General features: G+C 49.0%; 3 protein-coding genes across 7 annotated transcripts; 2 read left to right on the forward strand and 1 right to left on the reverse strand.

Annotated features, from left to right (window-relative positions):
* The first annotated feature begins 2,471 nt into the window (after positions 1 to 2,471).
* On the forward strand, positions 2,472 to 4,536 carry LOC117187485 (RCC1 domain-containing protein 1-like). Its single transcript, XM_033390272.1, has 3 exons — positions 2,472 to 3,245; positions 3,306 to 3,702; positions 4,422 to 4,536. Exons 1-2 carry the CDS (start codon positions 3,028 to 3,030, stop codon positions 3,400 to 3,402), a joined length of 315 nt encoding a protein of 104 aa, XP_033246163.1. The 5' UTR covers positions 2,472 to 3,027; the 3' UTR covers positions 3,403 to 3,702; positions 4,422 to 4,536.
* Positions 4,537 to 7,236: 2,700 nt separating this feature from the next.
* On the forward strand, positions 7,237 to 16,128 carry LOC108160717 (receptor-mediated endocytosis protein 6 homolog). 4 transcript variants are annotated; one of them, XM_017294893.2, is made up of 7 exons: positions 7,237 to 7,418; positions 7,478 to 7,708; positions 9,908 to 10,070; positions 10,152 to 14,248; positions 14,309 to 15,160; positions 15,232 to 15,328; positions 15,392 to 16,128. In XM_017294893.2, the coding sequence occupies exons 3-7, from the start codon at positions 9,924 to 9,926 to the stop codon at positions 15,530 to 15,532; spliced, it is 5,334 nt and encodes a 1,777-aa protein (XP_017150382.1). In that variant the 5' UTR covers positions 7,237 to 7,418; positions 7,478 to 7,708; positions 9,908 to 9,923; the 3' UTR covers positions 15,533 to 16,128. The 4 variants fall into 4 exon arrangements, with proteins under 4 accessions (XP_017150382.1, XP_017150390.1, XP_017150400.1 ...); XM_017294901.2 differs by having other exon boundaries at positions 9,911 to 10,070; XM_017294911.2 differs by lacking the exon at positions 7,478 to 7,708.
* A 1,263-nt stretch (positions 16,129 to 17,391) lies between these two features.
* On the reverse strand, positions 17,392 to 22,488 carry LOC108164633 (kinesin-associated protein 3). 2 transcript variants are annotated; one of them, XM_017300478.2, is made up of 9 exons: positions 21,921 to 22,488; positions 21,321 to 21,438; positions 20,940 to 21,105; positions 20,501 to 20,854; positions 20,288 to 20,424; positions 20,030 to 20,218; positions 18,486 to 19,964; positions 18,144 to 18,409; positions 17,392 to 18,064 (listed from the first exon to the last, which is right to left on the reverse strand). In XM_017300478.2, the coding sequence occupies exons 1-9, from the start codon at positions 22,238 to 22,240 to the stop codon at positions 17,920 to 17,922; spliced, it is 3,174 nt and encodes a 1,057-aa protein (XP_017155967.1). In that variant the 5' UTR covers positions 22,241 to 22,488; the 3' UTR covers positions 17,392 to 17,919. The 2 variants fall into 2 exon arrangements, with proteins under 2 accessions (XP_017155967.1, XP_033245866.1); XM_033389975.1 differs by lacking the exon at positions 21,921 to 22,488 and adding an exon at positions 21,563 to 21,585.
* Between the last annotated feature and the right edge of the window lie 1,536 nt (positions 22,489 to 24,024).

Below are 24,024 nucleotides of genomic sequence, written 5' to 3' on the forward strand. Positions count from 1 at the left end.
TCAGCGAGCAGCAGGCGGTGCCCCAGCCACTGAGCCTCCGACTGCCCGACGGCCAGACGCCTGCTCGCGTTCACATGGGGGCAGAGCACGGCCTGCTGCGGACTACAGCCGGCGAGATCTACACCTGGGGCTGGAACGAGCACGGAAACTGTGGCAACAACAGTACAGAGAATGTGTAAGAATCTCCCTTCTGCCAGTGGATTGGCTTTAAATTCAATTTTCGATCAATTTCCAGATGCAGCCCTACACTCGTGGAAATCCCGGGACGCGTGAAGTTGGCCGGAGCTGGCTCGGGCTTCTGTTACGCCATTTCCGAGTCGTCTGTTAATTAATTTTATAATAAATGTTAAAAATGCTTAAAAATACTAAACGGAATATCGAAATTAAGGTATTTGATGTCGGATCATGAGCAAAATTGTACGAATAATCAAACCCAAGCAGTTGGCGCTCTTTCTTCTATCGATAGTTGAAGAAACATCGATGTATCGATAGTAACAATGAAGTTTTTCAACCTTCAGCAGCTTTACTTGAACTCCGCGGAATTTTCGTTGCAAATACTATTTGCCATTTTTACAGTGAAAATAAAGTGCTTTGTTTTTCAAAAACTTAATCTTTTCCACAGAAAAAAGAAGGTAAATATGGTAAATGGTAGATTTTTATATATTTTATTCGAAATGTGCGGCTTGCCAGGCAATTAGTGGATGAATTTGAGGGCGCTTATGGTTTTTGAAGCCAACAAGTGCAAATGGCGATGGAGAATCATCAAAGTGCAATGAAATATTCGAAATATTTGCGGCACCGGCCTCTACACACTCGTGTTCCATGATAGATGCCTCAGAGCAGAGAACTATCTCCCTTAAATAATTGGCAGCACTGAAAAAGTCGCCCAAAGTGAGACATCGCTTCTTCTGCGCAAAATGCAATGGATTGGATTGATATTTCTTCGATCCGCAGAAGTCGCACTTTAAGACTTCTGTGGGCATGTGTATGCCGGCATTTTTCGTTCACCAATACACAAAAAGATTAACCAGTGCTGCCAATAGTTCATCCACTGATACACACACGCACACACAGCACTCAAGCCTCCACGACCTCTGACTGGGCAGCACTGTCGTGGTAGGCGTCTGTGTCGGGCAGTAATTCCGAGAAACTTCAGCGTGTATTAGTAGACAACTCCGCATAAATAAAATAAATTTCCCATAAATCAATTTTTTTTGTGCAACCGATCGCCATAAACAAACGAACACACGACTGGGATCCGATTGCTTCCATTTCGCTCGAAGCAGTGAAGGTTCTCGTTCAGCGGTGTTTCTTTCCAATAAACATTTTCATTTCTTTCTCGCACAAAAAGATGTCGGAGAATAGCTTCAACTCAAAGTATTTGGACGATGACGATGAGGACGATGCGATTGCTGCCTCTGAGGGTGTGTACCAATGAATCCTCTAAACTAAATATAATCCACGCGTTTGTCTCGCGCTTTAGGCAAAGTTTCGAGCCAGGTGGCCAAGCGCATCTGGCAGCCAACCATCGATGATACTACCCCTGGGGTCTGGGAGCCGCCGAGAAGCCCTGCCCCACGTGGAGGAGGATGCTCCGATGAGTGCCGAGGCCCTGGCGGAGGCTCTAGCGGTGAGCGAGACCGCCTCGGACTTTATACACGAAGTGGAGCGCTCTCTCTACGGCGACAACAGCAAGGAGAACGGCTCCGCCCAGTACTTCAAGGCGGCCGAGAATTATTCGCTGTTTGGCGCCAACTACATGGGCTTGGAGGAGGACAAGAACAAAAAACCGCCGCCGGGCTTCGACCAAAGCTCCAGTCAGATTGCGGCTGGAACGGCCGGAGTATCCGGCCAAAGCTACTCGGGGTAAGTGGTGCTCTAGGCTTTCAATGAATTAGGAATCGATGATTCGTTGGCTAGAATATGCCAAATATGCCCTCCTTCTTAGCTGTTCTGAGGAAAACCCCAACTCTATCCGTATTTCAGGGACCCTCTTCATCCGGAATGGGCGGCATGGCAATGTCCCAGCAGCCGCAGCACAAGGCCGCGAATCAGCCAGGACCTGCAGCGCTGCTTCCACAGCAGCAGCAGCATCCGCGTCATCCTTCGCCAGCGACAGTGCCCAGGGTCATAGCCGAGGCAGCAGCTCTGGCTGGAGCTGGGGCTGGCATCGACATTGGCCTGCACGCCCATGGACATCTGCCCAGTGCCACGGAAATGGCCATCGGACACATTTACCAGGAGCTCATGGGCATGAATTTCAATCAGGCCAATATACAGCAGCAGCAGCAGCAACACCACCACCAGCAGCAGCAGCAGCACCACCACCAGCAGCAGCAGCAGCACCACCACCAGCAGCAGCAGCAGGCGGCTCTGAAGCAGCAGCAGCAGGCGGCTCTGAAGCAGCAGCAGCAGGCGGCTCTGAAGCAGCAGCAGCAGGCGGCTCTGAAGCAGCAGACCCACGCGACGTATGTTCTCAAAGCGGTGTTTCTTGCGTATCGTGCCCGATTGCGTCGCCAGGTCCACTTCTGGGACAACTAGAGTACGGCCAGGACATTACACTCCACACCCACAGATTAGATGACTAGTTTTAAAATATTTTGTTTGTTTGTTTTGTCGAGTTTGTTGTCGTCTCCTCTGGGCTGATGACCGACAGCATAGCAAGGCGTACTCTTAAACAGTCTTCAAAGTTATTTAGTTCTACGACACACACATTGCGGTCCGCCTCAGCAGATGGATCCCTGTGCCTGTGCCCAGAATGTCGTGGCTCCGCGCGTACTGGAGTCCGATTCCACACGAGGGCGAGGCATGAGTTCAATATCTTCTTGTTGCTGCAGAGCGCCTCCCGGCTGCTGGGTTTTTGCAATGATTAAAATGACCTTCATTCCCTGATGACAGACAGTCACTGGAAAACGGTCAAACTGGTCAAAAGACCAGTCCAACGCCTTCCTCTTCGAGGAGGACGTGCGGCAGCTGGCCGTCGGCTGGACCCACAATGCGGCGCTGCTCCGCAACAACGAGATCCTCATGTGGGGCCGCAAGTGCTACGGACAGCTGGGCACGGGCTCGATCAGCGAGCAGCAGGCGGTGCCCCAGCCACTGAGCCTCCGACTGCCCGACGGCCAGACGCCTGCTCGCGTGCACATGGGGGCAGAGCACGGCCTGCTGCGGACTACAGCCGGCGAGATCTACACCTGGGGCTGGAACGAGCACGGAAACTGTGGCAACAACAGTACAGAGAATGTGTAAGAATCTCCCTTCTGCCAGTGGATTGGCTTTAAATTCAATTTTCGATCAATTTCCAGATGCAGCCCTACACTCGTGGAAATCCCGGGACGCGTGAAGTTGGCCGGAGCTGGCTCGGGCTTCTGTTACGCCATTTCCGAGTCGTCTGTTAATTAATTTTATAATAAATGTTAAAAATGCTTAAAAATACTAAACGGAATATCGAAATTAAGGTATTTGATGTCGGATCATGAGCAAAATTGTACGAATAATCAAACCCAAGCAGTTGGCGCTCTTTCTTCCATCGATAGTTGAAGAAACATCGATGTATCGATAGTAACAATGAAGTTTTTCAACCTTCAGCAGCTTTACTTGAACTCCGCGGAATTTTCGTTGCAAATACTATTTGCCATTTTTACAGTGAAAATAAAGTGCTTTGTTTTTCAAAAACTTAATCTTTTCCACAGAAAAAAGAAGGTAAATATGGTAAATGGTAGATTTTTATATATTTTATTCGAAATGTGCGGCTTGCCAGGCAATTAGTGGATGAATTTGAGGGCGCTTATGGTTTTTGAAGCCAACAAGTGCAAATGGCGATGGAGAATCATCAAAGTGCAATGAAATATTCCAAATATTTGCGGCACCGGCCTCTACACACTCGTGTTCCATGATAGATGCCTCAGAGCAGAGAACTATCTCCCTTAAATAATTGGCAGCACAGAAAAAGTCGCCCAAAGTGAGACATCGCTTCTTCTGCGCAAAATGCAATGGATTGGATTGATATTTCTTCGATCCGCAGAAGTCTCACTTTAAGACTTCTGTGGGCATGTGTATGCCGGCATTTTTCGTTCACCAATACACAAAAAGATTAACCAGTGCTGCCAATAGTTCATCCACTGATACACACACGCACACACAGCACTCAAGCCTCCACGACCTCTGACTGGGCAGCACTGTCGTGGTAGGCGTCTGTGTCGGGCAGTAATTCCGAGAAACTTCAGCGTGTATTAGTAGACAACTCCGCATAAATAAAATAAATTTCCCATAAATCAATTTTTTTTGTGCAACCGATCGCCATAAACAAACGAACACACGACTGGGATCCGATTGCTTCCATTTCGCTCGAAGCAGTGAAGGTTCTCGTTCAGCGGTGTTTCTTTCCAATAAACATTTTCATTTCTTTCTCGCACAAAAAGATGTCGGAGAATAGCTTCAACTCAAAGTATTTGGACGATGACGATGAGGACGATGCGATTGCTGCCTCTGAGGGTGTGTACCAATGAATCCTCTAAACTAAATATAATCCACGCGTTTGTCTCGCGCTTTAGGCAAAGTTTCGAGCCAGGTGGCCAAGCGCATCTGGCAGCCAACCATCGATGATACTACCCCTGGGGTCTGGGAGCGGCCCGCTCTAGCGGTGAGCGGGACCGCCTCGGACTTTATACACGAAGTGATGCGCTCTCTCTACGGCGACAACAGCAAGGATCCGGAAAACGGCTCCGCCCAGTACTTCAAGGCGGCCGAGAATTATTCGCTGTTTGGCGCCAACTACATGGGCTTGGAGGAGGACAAGAACAAAAAACCGCCGCCGGGCTTCGACCAAAGCTCCAGTCAGATTGCGGCTGGATCGGCCGGAATATCCGGCCAAAGCTACTCGGGGGTAAGTGGTGCTCTAGGCTTTCAATGAATTAGGAATCGATGATTCGTTGGCTAGAATATGCCAAATATGCCCTCCTTCTTAGCTGTTCTGAGGAAAACCCCAACTCTATCCGTATTTCAGGGACCCTCTTCATCCGGAATGGGCGGCATGGCAATGTCCCAGCAGCCGCAGCACAAGGCCGCGAATCAGCCAGGACCTGCAGCGCTGCTTCCACAGCAGCAGCAGCATCCGCGTCATCCTTCGCCAGCGACAGCGCCCAGGGTCATAGCCGAGGCAGCAGCTCTGGCTGGAGCTGGGGCTGGCATCGACATTGGCCTGCACGCCCATGGACATCTGCCCAGTGCCACGGAAATGGCCATCGGACACATTTACCAGGAGCTCATGGGCATGAATTTCAATCAGGCCAATATACAGCAGCAGCAGCAGCAACACCACCACCAGCAGCAGCAGCAGCAGCACCACCAGCAGCAGCAGCAGCACCACCACCAGCAGCAGCAGCAGGCGGCTCTGAAGCAGCAGGCGGCTCTGAAGCAGCAGGCGGCTCTGAAGCAGCAGGCGGCTCTCCTCTCCTACGGCCAAAAGGCCGTAACAGCAACTGGCATAGTCCCTGACCCACACGACGTATGTTCTCAAAGCGGTGTTTCTTGCGTATCGTGCCCGTTTGCGTCGCCAGGTCCACTTCTGGGACAACTAGAGTACGGCCAGGACATTACACTCCACACCCACAGATTAGATGACATGGAGCGATCGAGTATTTGAACTAGTTTTAAAATATTTTGTTTGTTTGTTTTGTCGAGTTTGTTGTCGTCTCCGCTGGGCTGATGGCCGACAGCATAGCAAGGCGTACTCTTAAACAGTCTTCAAAGTTATTTAGTTCTACGACACACACATTGCGGTCCGCCTCAGCAGATGGATCCCTGTGCCTGTGCCCAGAATGTCGCGGCTCCGCGCGTACTGGAGTCCGATTCCACACGAGGGCGAGGCATGAGTTCAATATCTTCTTGTTGCTGCAGAGCGCCTCCCGGCTGCTGGGTTTTTGCAATGATTAAAATGACCTTCATTCCCTGATGACAGACAGTCACTGGAAAACGTTTCTCCAGCATCACTGCCGTGGTCTGTTGTACCTCAACCGTCGACATTTTCTGTTGAAGTGTTCTCCGCTTCTGAATTTTAGTGTATAGTTTCTGAAGGGCTGGGCTGGACTGGAACACCTATATCATGTTCGGCCTTGTCAGCCGATCCGTGCCAACGTCTTTGAAATCGTTGAGCGGTGAGAGCGGTGCTGTGTGGCAGATCCGCTTCGGACAGCCCCCCCACATCCACACCACCCACATCATGCTGTGTGGAGTGCCCTGAGGCCTGCGTTTCATTGACAAGAAGCGACCAGAGTGTGGGACACGCCCGCAGATTCTGCAAGTGAAGATCAACTACAAAGGATTACTTACTTTGTCATTGCCATGAGAGGCGGAGGGAACAGCCACCGTTGTGTTGATGTGATGTTCCACCAGTTCCACGGGTTGTTTTATGGGCAGCGAGCCCAAGCAGATTGTGCGCTACAAGCGAGGATACCCTTTGGATAAAAAACACAGCCGCAACTGTGGCGGATCAGCTGAAATCGCTGCCAAACTGCAGCCAATGCGGTGGGATTCGTCAATTCGAGTATGTGGGAACGGGAGTTTAAAGTGTGACGGTGGTACTGTCCACCCGAAGTCGCTCCAGTCGTTTTCCGTACGAGTCCACGTTAAAAAAAAAAATAAAAACTGTTTTTTTTTTTATAATAAATTCTTCTTAATTCAAACGTAAGAAAATGCCGCCTTATTTCGTTTATTTTCAGTGTACGCTCAGCCCATATGTGCATGCATAAGTGAGCGAGTAGGTACGAACAAAGTAGAAAACAAAACGTAAAAAGTACAAGAAATTTAAAATTTGTTTGTCGATTACTTTTTTAAAAATTTTTTCGATTTCAGCAGAGAAAATCAGCTATTTTGTTTCCTTTTATCGATTTCAGCTGAGAAAATCAGAAATATAGCAAAATACCACTGGCGATAAATCCGATAGCAACTGCCTAGCATAATCAACTAGGGTGACCGGTTTACCATTTTCAACGGTATATAAAAATCCAATAAAAGCAAGTATTTAGAATAGGCCAGTTAAGTAGAAAATTGATTCATCAATCGTTTAAAACTATGTGGGCATGGCTAAATGTTCTATATAGCTAGTAATATTCCACGGAATTTTAAAAACGAGGAATATGTAAAATAGAACATGAATTCGTCAGTACATTTACGGTATATTTTTCAAATGAGACGGTATATTTTGGTATATTTCTGAGGGTCGGACGGTATATTTTATCGAAAAGTCCGCGGTCACACCGTACTCAACTCTAATTGCGTGCATAGCAAAAAAGAAAACATTAATTGTTTGTGTTTTTATTCGCTTGAGCCAACGGGTGTGTTAGTTCTCGCTGATTAAAGTTAAACAACAATTAAAGTTAAAAGTGGAAAAGCAGTCAGATATCCAATTTCTAGCGAAAGTAAGTTGTTGTGCGCCCTCTCCGCGTTTTCTCCATTCCCCTCTGTTTCTGTTTTCTAGACCGAGCAACATGTTGCCAGACAAACCAAATTATGAGGCGAGAAAATGGACGTAATCATTTAAACAAAAGGCGTGCGTGTGGAATTCGCAATCCCAGGCGTCAATACCCAACCAATTCGCAAACTGGCGGCTACCCGCTAGTCTGCCGCCCTCCCCACGCAAACACGCGCCCGCTCCCGCAGGCGCACAGACAGAACAAGCAGACGACAGACACCAGCCCCTGCACGAAACGTAAGTCCTGCAGCAGAAGGAGCAGCAGCTGAGGAAGTCCGCGCATTCCATGGTGGATCCTCACCCCTGGGGAAGCATCAAGGCCAATTTCCAGTCTCTTTCCATTCCGCTGGTACATGTATTATTTATTTTCTGTGCATGGCACACAAAATACTTAAAATATTAATGCACATACACACACACCACGCACACAGCAGCAGTCCACCCCCCATTTCTGCTTTGGCGACACATTGAGACGCCTCCCCCATCCTCCGCCCACCTCTGCTGCTGCTGCTGTGGGGCTTGTGCAATGTGAGAGAGGCCTCCCAACAAATTAAGTTTGTTTCACTTTAATGTGGGTTTGCTTGCCATTGTTCCAATGGCGGACTGCTGGCTGCATCTGCCTCCCTGCTGGAGCATCATAGGGGGAAGCATTTTAGTATTGTCGTAGCATATACTCTTATAGAATCTCAGTCAGCAGTCACTAACCGAACCGCACACTAATCGTATCGGGTATGGCAGCGTATGACCCATTGTTTATCTAAAACGCCTCTTAAGACTTTCGCCCAGTTATCGATAAGATAAAAGGCAATTCCGAATTGAATCCAACTTTGAGCAAAAGCAAATTTGAGTAATTTCAGAAAAGTACATGAAAGACACTGGGGACAGCTCTCCTGGTCGCCAAGGACGCGTGCATCTTGACCTTGGTCCCAGCCGAGTGGTGGGTGCAGTGGTTCGTTTTATCATGGGTGCTTTTGCTCCATAAGCCCTAGGAAAGAAAGTAAACAGATCATGATCGATCCATAGACCATGAGCTGGCTGGCACACCCCCATCGTCATTCACGAGGAACAAATAGTGGCCGTAATTGACGCGCAAATATTGTGACTCCACCAGGCAGTGAAACAAGGCCACGCACGATCATCTTCTCTTTTTTTTCCGTTGTTTATCCTCTGTGCACGGGCAGGGCAGGCCAGTCCCTCCATCTGCCCTTGATCAAGGCCTAATCTGTAATCTGTAACTGCCACTGACGTTTGGCAAACGTTTGGCATTGTTTATGTAACCACAAAATCTATATATACTTAAACTATATACTCGTATAGGCATTACATATAAACACTTGTATACTCGTAGAGAGGCTTCATTTCTCTCCATTGATTAGCTGTTTAGATCTCTCTCTCACTGTGTTTCTGTCTCTCTTTGGCATCCAATTAGAGATGTGCGCGTGACTGCACGATCATTAGAGCAGAGCAGAGATGCTTACGATGCGTAATCGTAGGCTTTTTACGTATGTTCCAGCGCATATAACGGTCTAAGAAGGATTTTACTTTCGATCATTCATCCGTATGCGTGGTCCCGAAACTGAAAACCGAAACATATGCCATGAGAAATGCCTGGCGTTCCACAAGTTGCAATGAACAATGAATAATGGAAACCAATTTAATATACGGAAATGCGCAATACGGGCGAGTTACGGACCGGACACCGAACGACGTAGGGGAGGGGGTATGTGGGCAGAATGGAACTGAATTTGAGGATAAATTGTTGCAAATCGAATCAAAACTGAATATTCACTGAAAAAGTTCAGTAAAAATAATTGAATTTCCATCGAAATAAATTGATGAAGAGGTTCTTCAGCGAAATCGAATTGTCAATAATAAAACTATGTTTACGTAAAGTTCCCCAAGTCGAGACGGTATTAAAGATTAAGCTTAACGTAGGCCGTAGATGCAAAAGAGAGAGCGCCCAAAGGGCTTTGTTTCCAAAGCAGCAGGTCCTTGTTCCCTTTTCCCTGAGATTGCTACGACGCCAGCGAAGCTAACAAGCAACCGCTTCCGCTTCCAAAGAAAGAAAAAAATAATAATTTACATGTCTTGTGCATGACGAGGGACATTTTGTACAAGATTTATTCTTCGACCATCGAAGCTTCTGACCAAAAGAAACAAATAAAACAATTTACATGTCGCGTGAAGCATCATATTGATGCTCGACTCGCCTGCCGACTACAGCTCTAGAGTATTTAAAATCTTCGGGCCAGAGACCCTTAGGAAGAGGGGAAAGGACCACGTCGGAAGACGTTTGATCTTGTGTGTTCCCTCGGCGTTTGCTTGCAGTCCTTCTCCGGGGTAGAAGGAGTCTTTAAAGGCGGCTTCTTAAAGGTCCTAGCCGAACCCCTTCTCTTTAGTTTCAATGCTGATTCCTAATCGAAACGAGTTTTTCAGAAGCTCTATCTCCATTATGGAGCCCACTGCCGCGGGGAATCTGCTGGAGATCATGGACCTGGCGCGCACTCTCCGCCAGGAGCAACTCTTCATCCAGCAAGAGCAGACGGCCTTTGGCCAGCTGACGGGGGCTCTAGAGACCAATGCAGGCACCATAACAAAGGTAAATATTAACCAACAAGATAAGGGATTTAATCTCCCGTAAAATCTGCGCTCTGATCTGATATCTGGATCCCTGTTACAGTTGGCCTTTGTGTGTGCCCAGCAGAGACAGATACTGAACGAGCTGCTGGTGGCCAGGAACGATCACGATCCTCTGTTGAGCTGCAGACGGGCGAGTGCCTACGACAGTGCCCAGTTTATGGATGCCAAGCAGGTGCTGCCGTATGAGCATGCCCTGGCCTACGAGGATCTCTTCAATTATCTGTACAATACGCCATATTTGTTGGCCCTGTCGCTGGCCACCGCGGACCGGCTGTCGCTGCTCTCGAGCGGTCAATTGGGACAGATCATCAATACGATAGCGACGGGTCTGTATGGGAATGCCATCAACACAAAGGATGTGGAACTGCTGCTGAAGCTGCTGCGTGAACTGATCGAAATCCAGCTGCTGGGCAGCGAGCAGCCCCGACGCCTGCTCCGGACCAATAGCAGCTCCTTTGCCCGCCTCTATCAGCGGCTGGTGGAGAGCCTATTTTCGGCAAGAATCTTCCTTACAGCCGCCCTGCATGCCCCCCTCTTGGGAGTCCTAAGCGAGCACGATATCTGGCTGGATCTCGATCCGCACAAGCTGATGCAGAGTTTTAGCCAGAAGGAGCGCGAACGGCGCTTTGGACAGGCGGGGGAGGGGGAGCACGGCGAGGAGTACCAGCGGAATGTGGCACGCTTCCATGCGGAGACCTTGGGTAAACTGCACACCCACGCCCAGGTGTTCGTGAAGAGTCTGCAGCAGAGCTGGGCGCTGTTTCCCAGCTCCCTGCGCTGGCTCCTGCAGACGCTCAGCCAGCAGCTGCGGCAGACGCATCGCCACAAAGAGCAGGAGATCCGGCAACTGCTCACGGATCTGGTATTCACGCACTTTATCTCCCCAGCCATTGTCAGCGCCGACCTGGTGGGCATTATCGATGTGAATGTCAGCGAACGGATGCGTCACAATCTCAATCAGATTGTCCAGCTGCTGCAGCGGCTGGCCCTGAACGATGAAGGCAGCGAATTGGTCCAGCTGATGGAGCTCCTCATGGTTGGCGAGACGGGGGAGGATGTGGTGGCCATACTGCCACAGCAGACGGATTTTGAGCGCTCACAGCTGGCCATCAATCAAAGAGAGCTCTCACAGTTTGTGGAGTTCTTTCGGCTGCTAACGTCGCGCGATGAATACGATGTCTCGGCCGAGGAGAGGCAGCGCTTGCAGCGCATCTTGGGCAGGATACCCAAGCAGCAGCAGCAACAATCGCAGTCGGAACTGCCGGATGCTACCGCAAACAGTCCGGAGAAGCAGCAAAACAACAACAACAAGAAGAACAACAACAGGAGTCTGATGCGTCTGGGCAAGGCCAAAAAGAAGCTGGCCAATAGCATGAGCTTCAGCAACAGCAACAGCAATAGCAATAAAAATCTGCAGCCTGCAGTCGAGCAGTTACCGCCGTTGGCCAATGGCCAGGCGAATAGTTCCAACATTTCCTCTGCTTCGAATGGAGATCTCGAGCAGTGCTCCAGCCCCAGCGGCAGCAATACGAGCCTTAGTTCCTGCGGTGCTGCTCCTACTGCTCCTACTCCTGCCCCGACTGCTGTCACAAACGATCATCAATGCTGCCCCCCAGATGAGCCGGTGCTCATGTTTAGCATCTACAATGCCTCCGCGAAGAGCAAACTGAAGCCCCTCACCGAGGAGGAGGTGCTCAAGATGAACTGCATAGGGCAGGATGGCAGCAATCTGCTGCCCGCTGTGGCTTGCACCACTGGCGTGGTGGCACCCTCCTCGAACAACGATGATGTGAGCAGCCTGGAGGCAATGCGACGGCCCCAGGATGATGCCTCCATTGGCAATTCGGATAATCTGGAGGCCATCAGTGAGGCGGCGCATTCGGTGGCCAGTTCGCTGGATCTCGAAGAGCAACAAGAGCGGGATGTCCACGAGAACGAAGACAATCTCTCCGATATGGTGTCGGCGAATGTCTCGGGCAGGGGCACACCGAATATCAGTGGCCGAGACACGCCCTCGTCCCAAGTGACGGACGGCGATGGCGGTGGCGGGGACATGGCCCACCATCATGGCCATCACGTGCGTGCTGCGAATCCACAAATGCAAAAGATGCTCCTCTCAAAGGCCCGCTCCGACATCGACGATAAGTTCTGCAAATTTGAGTTGAAAAAGTTCGAGGGCGATGAGAATGTGAGCATCATTTCGGACACCTGGTCCACGGATGTCCTGGCCAGCGATTCGGAGAATACCCTCGATGCCACGGGCAGCGAACGGGGGGGCGATCGGGGCGATCGTGGAGACCGGGATCGCGACAGAAACTTCTCCACGCCGCTAATCCCCTCCGCTGTGGTCCTGCCGGGTGACAATAATTTCGTTGTGGAAGCCCTGGCCCGGGCCGGGGCTAGCGTGATCTCTGGACCCCACATGGATGCCTCCGACCAGCGATCGGAGAGCAACTGGAGCACCGATGTGCTGGCCAGCGATTCGGAGAAGCTGGCCGAAATCGATACGGATGATAATGCCAGCATCACAGCCAAATCGGACATTGGCCCTGGCTCGGGTGGAGGTGCTGGGGTGCCAGAGGCTGGCGGTGGTGGCGGTGGCGTAGGGGATGACGACGATGAGGACGAACAGACGCCGGGCAGCAGTGGCGACGGGGAGCCAGACCCAGACCCAGATCCAGACCGAGAACGGCTGCGCAATGGCAGCGAACGCAGCCAAGAGGATTCGGCCTTCTTTGATGCCGTCAATTCGTATGAGGATGCCCATCATTTGTACCATGGCGCCTCCTCGCTGGCCCGCAGTTCGGTGAGGACGAGCTACCATGTCATGGGCGGGGAGAGCAGCTTCCAGCAACAGTACAAATCCAGCGGTGCCGAGGGCATTGGCCGGAAGACCACACCGCTGATGGGCACCTCCTGCATGCGACGCCAGACCTCGGCGGAGAGCAGCATTAGCAATCAGAGCCTCAATCTGGAGGAGCCGCCCCCGCCGCCACGAGCATTGGCCAAGCATCATCATCATCATCAGCATCGGGATAGGGAACGCGATAGAGATCGGGATCGGGATCGGGATCATCGTGAGCATCATCACAAGTCGGCGGCGCTAAAGAAAAAGAAACACCAGGAGCATAAGGAGCATCAGCATCGAGATCTTATTGATTTCAGTGATTGCAGCGAGGACAAGGATGAGGAAGAGCAGCCGCCAGGGCTCGTCCAACAGCTGCTGGACATGTTCAACCAGGAGGAACAGCAGCAACAACAACAGGGCTGCTCCTCCCAGTCGTCCGTCGAGCATCGTCGCATCTCCATGGAGCAGCGTTCACAGTGCATCGATGGGCGGCGGAATGGCATCCTGGCGGGCAGCATGCGACGCCACCAGAGTCTCAATTATGAGAATCATGAGATTATGCTCAATTCGATGCTGCCCAAAACGGATGACGACAAGCAAGAGCTGCTCCTCTGTGCCCAGACCCAGCAGCAGTTGCAGCTGGAGGAGCGAGCAGCAGCAGCCGAGAACAGTTGCAGCAACAGAGCCGGAGCCGGAGGCGGAGCAGGAGCCGGAGCCAGAGGCACATCCAAGCCGCCCAGCAAGGCCACAGGGGCCATACCAAAGAGCATTAGTTTCGATGCCAGTGCGGATAAAGAGCAGCAGCCGTACCGGGATAGGGAACGGGAGCGGGACAGAGAACGAGATCGGGAACGGGACAGAGACAGAGACAGAGAACGGGACAGGGATAGAGATCGAGACAGGGACAGGGATCGAGAGCATCATAGTGCTGGCATTTTCAACAAGTTGAAGCAGGGCTTCTTCAAGCATCGCCGAGGAGGCTCAAGCAGCTCCAAGAACAATGCCATTGCCATCGCCGCCCCATCGAGCATCAATCCGAATCCGAATCCCAGTTCCGCAACAGATCCGGGGGGCCGCAGTGTTAGCTTTGATCCCAGTGCCGGTGGCTGCGTTAGCTTTGGCACCCACTACTGTGATAGCAGCGAGGATATCCTGGCCAAGTACAGGCGCAAGGTGAGCAGCTCCAGCGAGGCAACTAATTCGGATTCAACGGGCAATGGGGCTGGAGGAGGAGCTGCCGCCGCAGCAGCTGCAGCTGCAGCGCATTTGCATAAGCACGTGAACGGGGGGTAAGTAGTCGTGCCTGCCACTGGCTTCTCGTTATTCTGAGTCTGTTCATTCCTTTATAGACTACTTCCTGGCGTGGCCTTTGGCAGCGTGAAGCAAAAACTTCGCACGGTCCTGTCCAAGACGGATCTGCATAGCGGGGACTTTCGGCAGACGACGCCCATGCGTCCGCTGGATGCCACAACGCCGCTGCAGATCTACTTGCAGATCCAGCTGGCGCAGTGCATTAGCCTGCAGCGTTTGCCGCAGATCTCGCATGTGGCCGAGGCGCTGCGTTGCCTTGAGCAGCTGGAGCGGCCGCAGCACGGCCAGCTGCTGGTGGAGCTGCAGCATGACCTGCAGCGCAGGCAGAGCTATCTGCAGTACCTGATGCGGCATCGCCAGCAGCTGCTTCTGCGCTCCGAGCAGCTCGAGCAGCTGGAGGTGCGGCTAAGGAGCGAGGCGCGAAGCTGCCAGCGCTGCCTGATGCAATCGTTGGTCCGGCTTTATCTGGCCTGGGCCCGCCAACAGGACAAGCTGAAGCAGTTCCAAACAGAGTTTGGTCAGCTAAGGGCCAGCGATGAGCGGGTGGAGCTGGTCGAGGAGTTTGTCGAGCAGCTGCTGCAGCAGTTGATAACGAGCGCCGATCTACTGGACGATTGGCAGGTGGACGCCGCCCGGGAGGCCATCGAACGGATGCTTTTAGAGCTAATGTACCAGCAGGTGATGTTCCCCAATGAGGATGCCGATGTCTCGCGCGACACCGTGCTCTCTGCGCACATTGGCAAGCTGCAGCGGTTCGTACATCCCGCCCATCCGGCCTTGTGCATTGCCCAGGAGTATCTCGGCGAGGCGCCCTGGACATTCGCCCAGCAGCAGCTCTGTCATATGGCCGCCTACAAGACGCCGCGCGAGAAGCTGCAGTGCATCATTAAGTGAGTCTCTACATCATATTATATGGATTATTAAGCCCTGTTTAATCCTGACTTCCCTCGATCCCTATCAGCTGCATCTCTAGCATCATGAGTCTGCTGCGCATGTCCTGCGGTCGAGTGCCCGCTGCCGATGACCTGCTACCCGTGCTCATCTATGTGGTCATAATGGTGCGTATCAGATCTGCTACTCCAGCGAGGCCACAAATAAATAAATATGTAATCTTGTTACAGGCAAATCCCCCCTATCTGCTGTCGACGGTGGAGTACATTAGCTGTTTTCTGGGCAGGAAGCTCGATGGCGAGAACGAGTTCTATTGGACGCTGTTTGGTTCGGTGGTGAAGTTCATCAAGACCATGGATTATCTGGACTAGCGCTTTGTCAAAGGATATGCTTCTCCTGCACTTCCCACGAGATATTTTTAGGAAGTATTTGCATGTAGAGATAGAGATTACTTGTTCGTTCCCCTTCTTTATTTTCTATATATCTATCGTATATATATATATCTCTATGTATGTGTATGTGTATGTGAATGTATGATATTTTTTGTTTAAAAAAGAAAGAAAACTTGTTAAAACCTTAAACTTTAAGTTCCATTGCGGCAGACGAGACATAATCCCACTCTTCTCTACACTCGTACATATAGATCTGTTCGAGAGACGTATCGGAAGATAACTAAATATTAAGCAAAACCAAGCTAAAAGGCCTCGCCTCATCCATGATACTATATCTATATATACACGATATGATACATCATAATGCAATTGTATATTCATTCTAATGGCATACCAACAATAACTCTAGAGAGAGCCCTATTCTTCTACAATATACATACACCATTGTACATATTTATACAAGTACACAAGTATATCCCATATTTACGGTTTACCCTCTGTCATAAGAAATTCAACCTAATATTCCTTATTGTGCAACACAAAATAATAAAAGAACAAAAGTAAAGCAATCGGTATATGCGAGTTTGCCTCGTCATTAAGGATACCCGCTATTCAGTTGTTCTATTATCTCTAATATATGTTCTTCTGTATACACAATTCTCGGTAATCCATGAGACAGAAGGAGGTATTTGTTCGACTATCATGAAACTATAAATGAAAACTTTGCTCTTAAGACTGGAAGAGGAAGGGAAAAGAGCTAGTAGTTGTTGTGGGTGCGCCACAACGTTGGCAGCGACCAGTTATGGAACTACAGATTCAACACAATATACACCGATATATATCTAATAAAGCTGCAAGGTGTGTGACGTGGAGAGGCAGGACACTTGGCGGCATATTCAAAATGGAGGAAAGCAAGCAGGAGGAGGAAAAGACAGCTTTTCCATGCAGACGACGCGGAGAATCGGGCCCGACTCTTAACACAACATTCGGTTTTATACATTCCTTCCTTTTATGCTTCATTTTCCTTGGCTTCGTTCAGTCCATCGCCAGTTGTGTGAAGCAATAAGAGTGTCAGAATGGTCAAGCTGGAGGGTCTTCGCCGTTATGACGGCTAAATGGAGTGTATTGCCAAGGTAGGTCTGCTGGGCCACATCATCTATTTTGTTGTGGCCCCCTAGACCTCTCCGCAAATTCCGTCCATTCTTGAAGCCTTTTGGAGTGCTAAATCGTAATTACAATACTCCTCCATAACTACCATACCTTATCCACACAAATATCCCTTAATGTGATTGATTTAGTCGTCACTTTTTGTCTTCTCCTATACCCCATACCCTAGATACCCAAGACCTCAGCCACCGCAACACAGCATTACTATCTACAGATCTACCGAAAATCATAGAAAAGGATTATCACTGTATTTTCCTACTTCCTTTCTCATCGCTTCATTGCCGATCGTTGCATTCGGCCTGGGATGACTGGCCCATCGACGCAGTACCGCTGCTGAACCGTTCGTTGCCGAGCAGAAGCTCCTCGTGGACTTTTCGCAGAGGCTACCCGTTGCTCCACCGAGACTCCCAAAGTTCCACAAAGTCAATCGCAATGGTATTGGGTTGATATCTGATAACTGGATGATATGACAAAGTGCTCTGTGGAGATCGTCTGTTCCATTCGATGGAAATTCAATTTGAAATTGTACTCTAAGTAATAATAGCAATAAAAAACACAGACACATTTGCAAACATTTACAGTAAAGTTTTATTTTTTTTTTTTTGTAGTGTGGTTTTTCTTGGTTTAATATTACAATTTGACTTTTGTTTGTAAAGTTTTCGTATGCAACATAAAAATGACTAAATTAAAAATTCAACTAAAAGAAAGTTGCACATAATACTTTTGAGTGCGGGTGGCAGAGATTATTGCACAATTATTGGTTTAGGGATTGACGTAGGGTAAACGAGGATTGAGGATCATCAGTGTAATAATACAAGGCATCAATAAATTAAGTATAAATAAATAACAAATAAACAATTAATAATAGTATGATGTAATTAATACGATTACTTGTTTGTTCGTGTCTTTCTGGCTGTCCTGTGTGTGGCGCCGCTTGCCGCTAAAATTATTTAACGTCCAACGACAAACGACCAACAAGCGTGGAAAATATATAATATAAATATATATCTTCAATATAAATAGGTTCCCCACAGCTGCGCCAGGCAGCAATCTGTAGCAAGCATAGTTTGATGCTCGGCTCAGCTCCTGGGGGCGCGGTTTGGTGACTAAACATTTACACGGGGTCTAAGCGAAAGCTTCTTGAAATTGAATTGAATTGCATTTATAAATTTGTTCGATTGGGGGCCCCAGTCGGGGATCTATGCCATTAGCAGCTCCTCATGCAGGCCGTCAGTGTCCAGGGATTTGTTTGATTTAAACATGAAATTGTTGTCGCTTGAGCCCTGGGACTTGGAGCTGGAGGTCATATTGTACAGCTCATCGAGATCCTGGCTGCGTCGATAGCTGGTTTTTTAAAGAAATTGACAAAATTTAAATTTAATATCTTTTCCGAGCTGAGTTTCTTGTGGAGCTCAGGGCTTACGTGCTGAGTGGCCTGCTGTAGGTGGACATGGCCGGACTGGCCGGATTGTTGTTGCTGTTATTGCTGTTGCTGTTATTGCTGTCATTGTCGCCATTCAAGTCATTATTGTAGAGATCGCAATTGTCCAAGTATTCGGAACGCAGATACGTATCCAAATCATTGTCGCACTCATCCTCCTGATCGGCATAGTCCTGCTCGTTATCCCGATCTTGTTGCGACTCCACCATGCACAGCCATTGCGAGTTATGATTGCGGAATTTCTCCAGCTGTAAGAAAAACAAGGTATGAGGGATGAGGGATAAGAAATGAGGATTTCCCTAGCAGGATCTGAATGGAACTCACCTTGATCCGCTTGGCCCATTCGGTGTCGCTGATGGCAATAATATCCAAACAGTAATCGCACACCTTGCGTATCTCCTCGTTTTTGTCGTGCATGAGATCGATTAGATAAGCGGGCGATTCGGTCTCCTTGATCATGTATTCGCGCGTGCTCTCGTGCCTTAAGATCTGCTGGAATACATAGATAATCTGTAGGACAATCTCGTCATCCTCCTGCTTGGCCTTCAGTAGCTCGATCAATGAGATGACCACCTTGGCCCGACAGAAGAGCAGAGCGCACAATTCGTCGCAGGCACAGGTGCCCAGATACACGATCGTATCGAGCACCAAATCATCGAGACGCGAGGAGGGAACTAGCAGCTGCCTGATCCATGGTATGAGCTGGAAGTTCTGCAGTATTTGCGAATAATCAAGATCGGTGAGTGATAGATTCCCTAATATGCCAAGACACTCGACAATAAACGCCTCATCGTCGCAGATGGTTAGGATGCGAGCGAGATCGGCCACATAGTCAATGAACTGTAGCTGCAGGGACTCGTGCTGCGACAGATTGCGCAGCAGTTTCATTAGCAAGGCATCCTGATACTTGAACGCACGATCCATGAGGCTGTGCAGACGCTGGCCATCGACCATGATCTGGGCATTGCGGCGATTCAGCGACAGATTGATACAGAGGGCAATCAGATCGAGATCTACCTTCACATTCAGATTGAGAATGATCGCATCGGTGGCCATTTGGACGCATTCCGTCTGCGTGAACATGCCCTTCACCTTGTCGTCGAGGCTCATGTGATAGAGGATCTTGACGGCAATGCCATGATGCTTCTCATCGTTGATGAACATAACCAGCATGGGCAGATAGCCGGCGGCAATCATCTTGCGCCTGAGACCCCCATCGAAGGAGAGATTGAAGACCAGCTTGAGGGTGACCTGTACCAGGTCCGTGTGCGTGCTCTGGAACAGGCGCGGCAGCTTCGCCACAATATTCAGCGAGCACATCTCATCCTTGTTGTCGCCGACAATCGACAGCTTTTTGAGGAAAGTGCTCACAAGCATCAGCAGATCGATATTCTGGCGATCCAGCGCCTTGACCAGCATCTTGACAATATGCTTGCGTCGCATCTTCTCCTCCAGCTTCACATTCTCGGCCATATTCAGCAGCAGATAAAAGGCGACACGCAGCAGCTGCTCCTGCTTCTTGGCAAAGATCTTTAGCTGTTTGTTCAGGCGATCGATCTCCTCCTTTTTCACCTTTGGATCGTTACGATCCAGCGACTCGTTGCTCTGGGCCTTCAATTCGGCTGGCACAGTGCTGGGTGGGTCTCCTCCCCCGCCGGCGCCTGCACACAGCGCCTCGTGATAGCTGCTGTTCAGGATTTGACTCTTGATTAGGGACGAGGACATGGAGCCATGAAAGCTACTCCAGTTGCCCGACTTGGGACGCTGCTTCAGTTCGGGAATGCGTCGACGCGGTGGCTCCATCTGAAAGCAGTCACACACAAATTATTAGAGACCGGAGAGGGGGGTATACAGGACGAAGAACCAACCTCCTTGGGCTTCTCCTCGTTCATGATGTCCAAGAAATCATCTGTGCTCCGATTCAGCTTCTCCTTGCTGGTCTTTGCCGAATGCGGTGTGGAGGAGCCATTCGGCTGCTTGCGCACATCCAGCTCATTCCTCATGGTCTCATAGCGTCTCAGTTCATAGTCGATCACATCCATGCACAGAGAGCCAATCTTCAAGGGAGAAAAGGGGCATTGGTTTCAAATGGGAGTTTCTTCGAGTATCGGTGCCGTTCCCCTTACCTTGTACTGCACTATAAGTGGATGGAACTTGGTGTAGGTGGAGAAACAGAAGAAGATATAGATGATGTTCGTCGACAGATCAAGACTCTTACGCCAGTCCTCGCGTAGTACACGCGACAAAGCACTTAGGCAGGCTTCTGCAAAAGGGGACAAACACAAAATAATAATAAGAATCAGAATCAAAAATCTGCAGAAGATTGTTCTCAATTCTACCATTCTTTTCCAGCTCCTCTAGGTTATCGGGATTTCGTGCCATTTGCAGGATCATGGCCGAGCCGCGTATGCGTTCGCCCAGCTCCTCGTACAGCAGCTCCACATACTCGTCAATATTGTTGATGGACACATCCGCTGTGGGCGTAGAAGCGGCCAAAGCATTGCCACTGCCATTTGTAATGGATGAGCCACCGCCACCGCCACCGCTGCCAGTGCCAGTGCCAGTGCCAGTGACAGTGCCCGTGCCACTGCTGGACATGGCGGCCACACTGCTATGGGAACGGGCCGAAGAGCGTGTATGCGAGTTATGCAAGGCAGCCGACCGGCGGCTGTGTGTATTGTTGTCGGGTATGTCTGTGGAATGGCAAGAATATGTATTGTATGTACATATTGATTTGTATGATTGCGTATACTTATAATAGCACAAAATGAGACCCACCATTGCTTGCATTGTCCTTCCGATTCTTAAGATAGAATATGATCTGTTCGACATCGTTTAGCTGCGATTTGTGTATTAGATCGCATTTGTCCACCACCTCGCGGGCCAAGGCAGCCGGATCGGTTTTGGTATTCAGCGAGCGAAGCCTGATGATTTTCTGGCAGTGCTACCAAAAAGAAAAACACACAAAAACAACGTTAAAATAAATAATTAACTAATTGAACACACAAGCGAAACGGCTAGAGGGGTAAACGAGGGCAAAGACCTCGCACCGCCGACCGACCCGTCATCGACCCCGTTTCACGATATCGATTGGCCAGCTGCCGCAGCCGTAGCCGCAGCAGCAGCTCAATGTCAACCGGAGTACCCCACCTCTCGTACCTTCTTCTCCTCAATCATTGGATTGTTGGGCTCCCCAAATACCGTTGCCTCCAGCTGATAGTTGACAATCAGAGCCTTGTCCGTGGGATGCGGCTCAATGGAGCCGCCTTTCCATCGCCTAAAATGGTAAAGAACATAAAAATGGAATGCAATCAAAAGAGACAGACACAGAGTGACAAACAGAAAGAGAGAGAAAGAAAGAGAGAGATAGATTGGGGAGAGGGGAGAGGGAACCAGCATACAGCAGCATTGGATTGTTGGATCAATCATAAATTATGCGGTTCGATGCGTAATCAGGTAATAACTATTCCTTTGTTCTGGACTTCATTTCTGAATGTTTCTTCATTTCTTTTGTTTTCTGTTGCAAGTTGTTATTGCACACACACATACACACAATACGCACACGCATAGTAACAAAAGGTTGTGGCAAGTGGAAAATCAATACAGAGCAAACCGCCAGCAGCAAGGTGAGTGGGTTTTGCGGGGGGCCCTCACTTCTGGCATATGACGCGCGAGTTGTTTTTTGTTGCTGCTTCTCTTTCGTTTGTTCTTCCACTTCCACTTCTACACCCACACACAGTACTAGTACTACATACGCACTTTTTAATAAACTTTGCGTCATCGTTTGTTTGCATATCTGTGGATTTGGTTTTCGCCAAATTTGTAATGTGAAAACCAAAATCCAATTCCGTTGTTGTTGTGGTGGTGGTTCTGGGCGGGTGGCGGCAGGTGGCACTTAGGCAGCACAAACTGCAGCAAGTGTCGCCTCTGTTTGGCCGTTCTTCCTGTGGATGCTGCTGCTGCTGTCTATGCGAATCGCCGGCAATCGCATTGATTATATAATAGATGTAGTGTATCACAATTAAAAGCAGCACAAAGCCCGATATTATTTGGAAAATTAATAACAAAACAAATTGCATGCGACTCCCCGATTCTGGCCCTTTCGTGTTAGTGTGTGACAATTCTTGAGACAATTTTCTACATTGCGTCGCTGTAAGCGTCGCCGGCGATAGTCGGATACCGCTGTGTATTCGCTGGTGCTGCTGTGTCTCCTTTTGCTATTTCTGCTTCACACACGCGAACGCACTTAATATATTATATTAATAATATTTATTTTTCACCACGACGAGCTTCAAGTTTCTAAAATGTTTACATTTTGCTCAATTTACTACATGCTACATGTTTCATGGCAACTCTACACGGTTAATACACATTTGCTACAAATGGGAGGAAAGAAAGGGTATGGACCACTGTCAAAGTGGCCCAGAAAATGCAACGCATGTAAGGTAAAACCCACCCCTTTCGACTAATATATTGTGCTCTCACGTGAGGTGAGCTTCGTTCGAACCTTCCAATTTGCCTTGGCTATTTTTGCCTGTTGTCCGTACCCTTTTTTACAGCCTATTCAAATTACGACTCATTTCTTCGTTCCCGCAAAGAGCTGGCAAACAAATCGGTGTGACCGTATAAATGATATCACCATGCAATGAAAACTGAAATCGATAAAACGTTTTTCTCAGCTGATTTTACACAAATTCAAAAATTCATAAAAAGGACTTTTAACGTTCATTTTCACCTTTGCTCATACTTTATTTGGTGCGTGCGCTCACTCATATGAGCTGAGCACATTGATACATTGTATTGTTAAAACAAAACAGATATTCTCTTAACAGTAATTTGTGCGGCACACGATTAGAGGCTGTTATCCTCTGCAGCGACAACTCCACGGGTGTACAGTATCATCTAGTCGGAACACCCCCAGTGGCTAACATATGCCAGTAGTGACTCTCCATCAAAAGGCGCCAGCGTTGAGAAACAAGGCATCCCATGTTCGTTCAGTCGATCGGAATGAGAACGATCAGCTACCGATGATCTGCCGACGCCTGCCATAATGAGCGCCATGACTGCCATGGGTTCTGTTGACGATTTCACATCATCGTGATACGTGATCATGATATACGCGTAAAGTTGAATTTTTGTATTTCTTATTTATTGGAAGTGAATTACTGCAATAATAGGTAAGGCCTGGGGACCTGGCATCACTGGCTGCTGATGAAGCTTCTGATGGTGATCAAGCCGATCAAGCTTCTGCTGGTGGCGTTGGGTGGTAGGAAATAGTCCCTATTACGGCGTATGGAGCCAAAAGCGACTGTCTAGTCGTCCTTTTTATGAATTTTCGAATTTGTGTATCGAGCTAGAAATCAGCTGAGAAACAAGTAGTTATCGTTTTATCGTATGTAAAACTCATTTTCATTTGTGTTTGAAATGCCTGAAAAGGACGCTGCGGATGGTTACTCTTGGCAAAAGAGTCTGAGCTTAATTTTCTAGACTTCGTAATGGTAAATATTGGATATTTTTTTCTACATTTTCCGGTGGATTTATGGATACGATATACGGCGAATGTATTGGAATGGACATATCATCAATGGAACTACTGTTCTGAATCTGGGCTGAATCGACTATAATTTTCTGTTGGCTCAGGACGTTAGATCAAATATATCCGCGACTTTTGATTCTACTTATCGATGTACAGGGAGCTGCGAACATCGGTACTTTAGTGCGATAGTCTGATAAAATCCGGCGGTTACATGCCTTTATTTTGAAAATAACAAGCCGCCTGCTGCTTCAGAGCCGCCTGCTGCTTCAGAGCCGCCTGCTGCTGCTGCTTCAGAGCCGCCTGCTGCTTCAGAGCCGCCTGCTGCTT

This window comes from Drosophila miranda, chromosome XL, assembly GCF_003369915.1.
Source record: "Drosophila miranda strain MSH22 chromosome XL, D.miranda_PacBio2.1, whole genome shotgun sequence".
NCBI lineage: Eukaryota > Metazoa > Arthropoda > Insecta > Diptera > Drosophilidae > Drosophila > Drosophila miranda.

Coding starts and splice junctions, on each gene's coding strand:
- LOC108164633 (XM_017300478.2), bottom strand. CDS start 22,240: ATGCAATTTGTTTTGTTATTAATTTTCCAAATAATATCGGGCTTTGTG. Junction 21,439..21,920: donor GACGCAAAGTTTATTAAAAA/GTGCGTATGTAG, acceptor TTACCATTTTAG/GCGATGGAAAGGCGGCTCCA. Junction 20,425..20,500: donor AGAGGAGCTGGAAAAGAATG/GTAGAATTGAGA, acceptor CCCCTTTTGCAG/AAGCCTGCCTAAGTGCTTTG.
- LOC117187485 (XM_033390272.1), top strand. CDS start 3,028: ATGTGGGGCCGCAAGTGCTACGGACAGCTGGGCACGGGCTCGATCAGC. Junction 3,246..3,305: donor AACAACAGTACAGAGAATGT/GTAAGAATCTCC, acceptor ATCAATTTCCAG/ATGCAGCCCTACACTCGTGG.
- LOC108160717 (XM_017294893.2), top strand. CDS start 9,924: ATGGAGCCCACTGCCGCGGGGAATCTGCTGGAGATCATGGACCTGGCG. Junction 15,161..15,231: donor AAGCTGCAGTGCATCATTAA/GTGAGTCTCTAC, acceptor GATCCCTATCAG/CTGCATCTCTAGCATCATGA. Junction 15,329..15,391: donor TCATCTATGTGGTCATAATG/GTGCGTATCAGA, acceptor ATCTTGTTACAG/GCAAATCCCCCCTATCTGCT.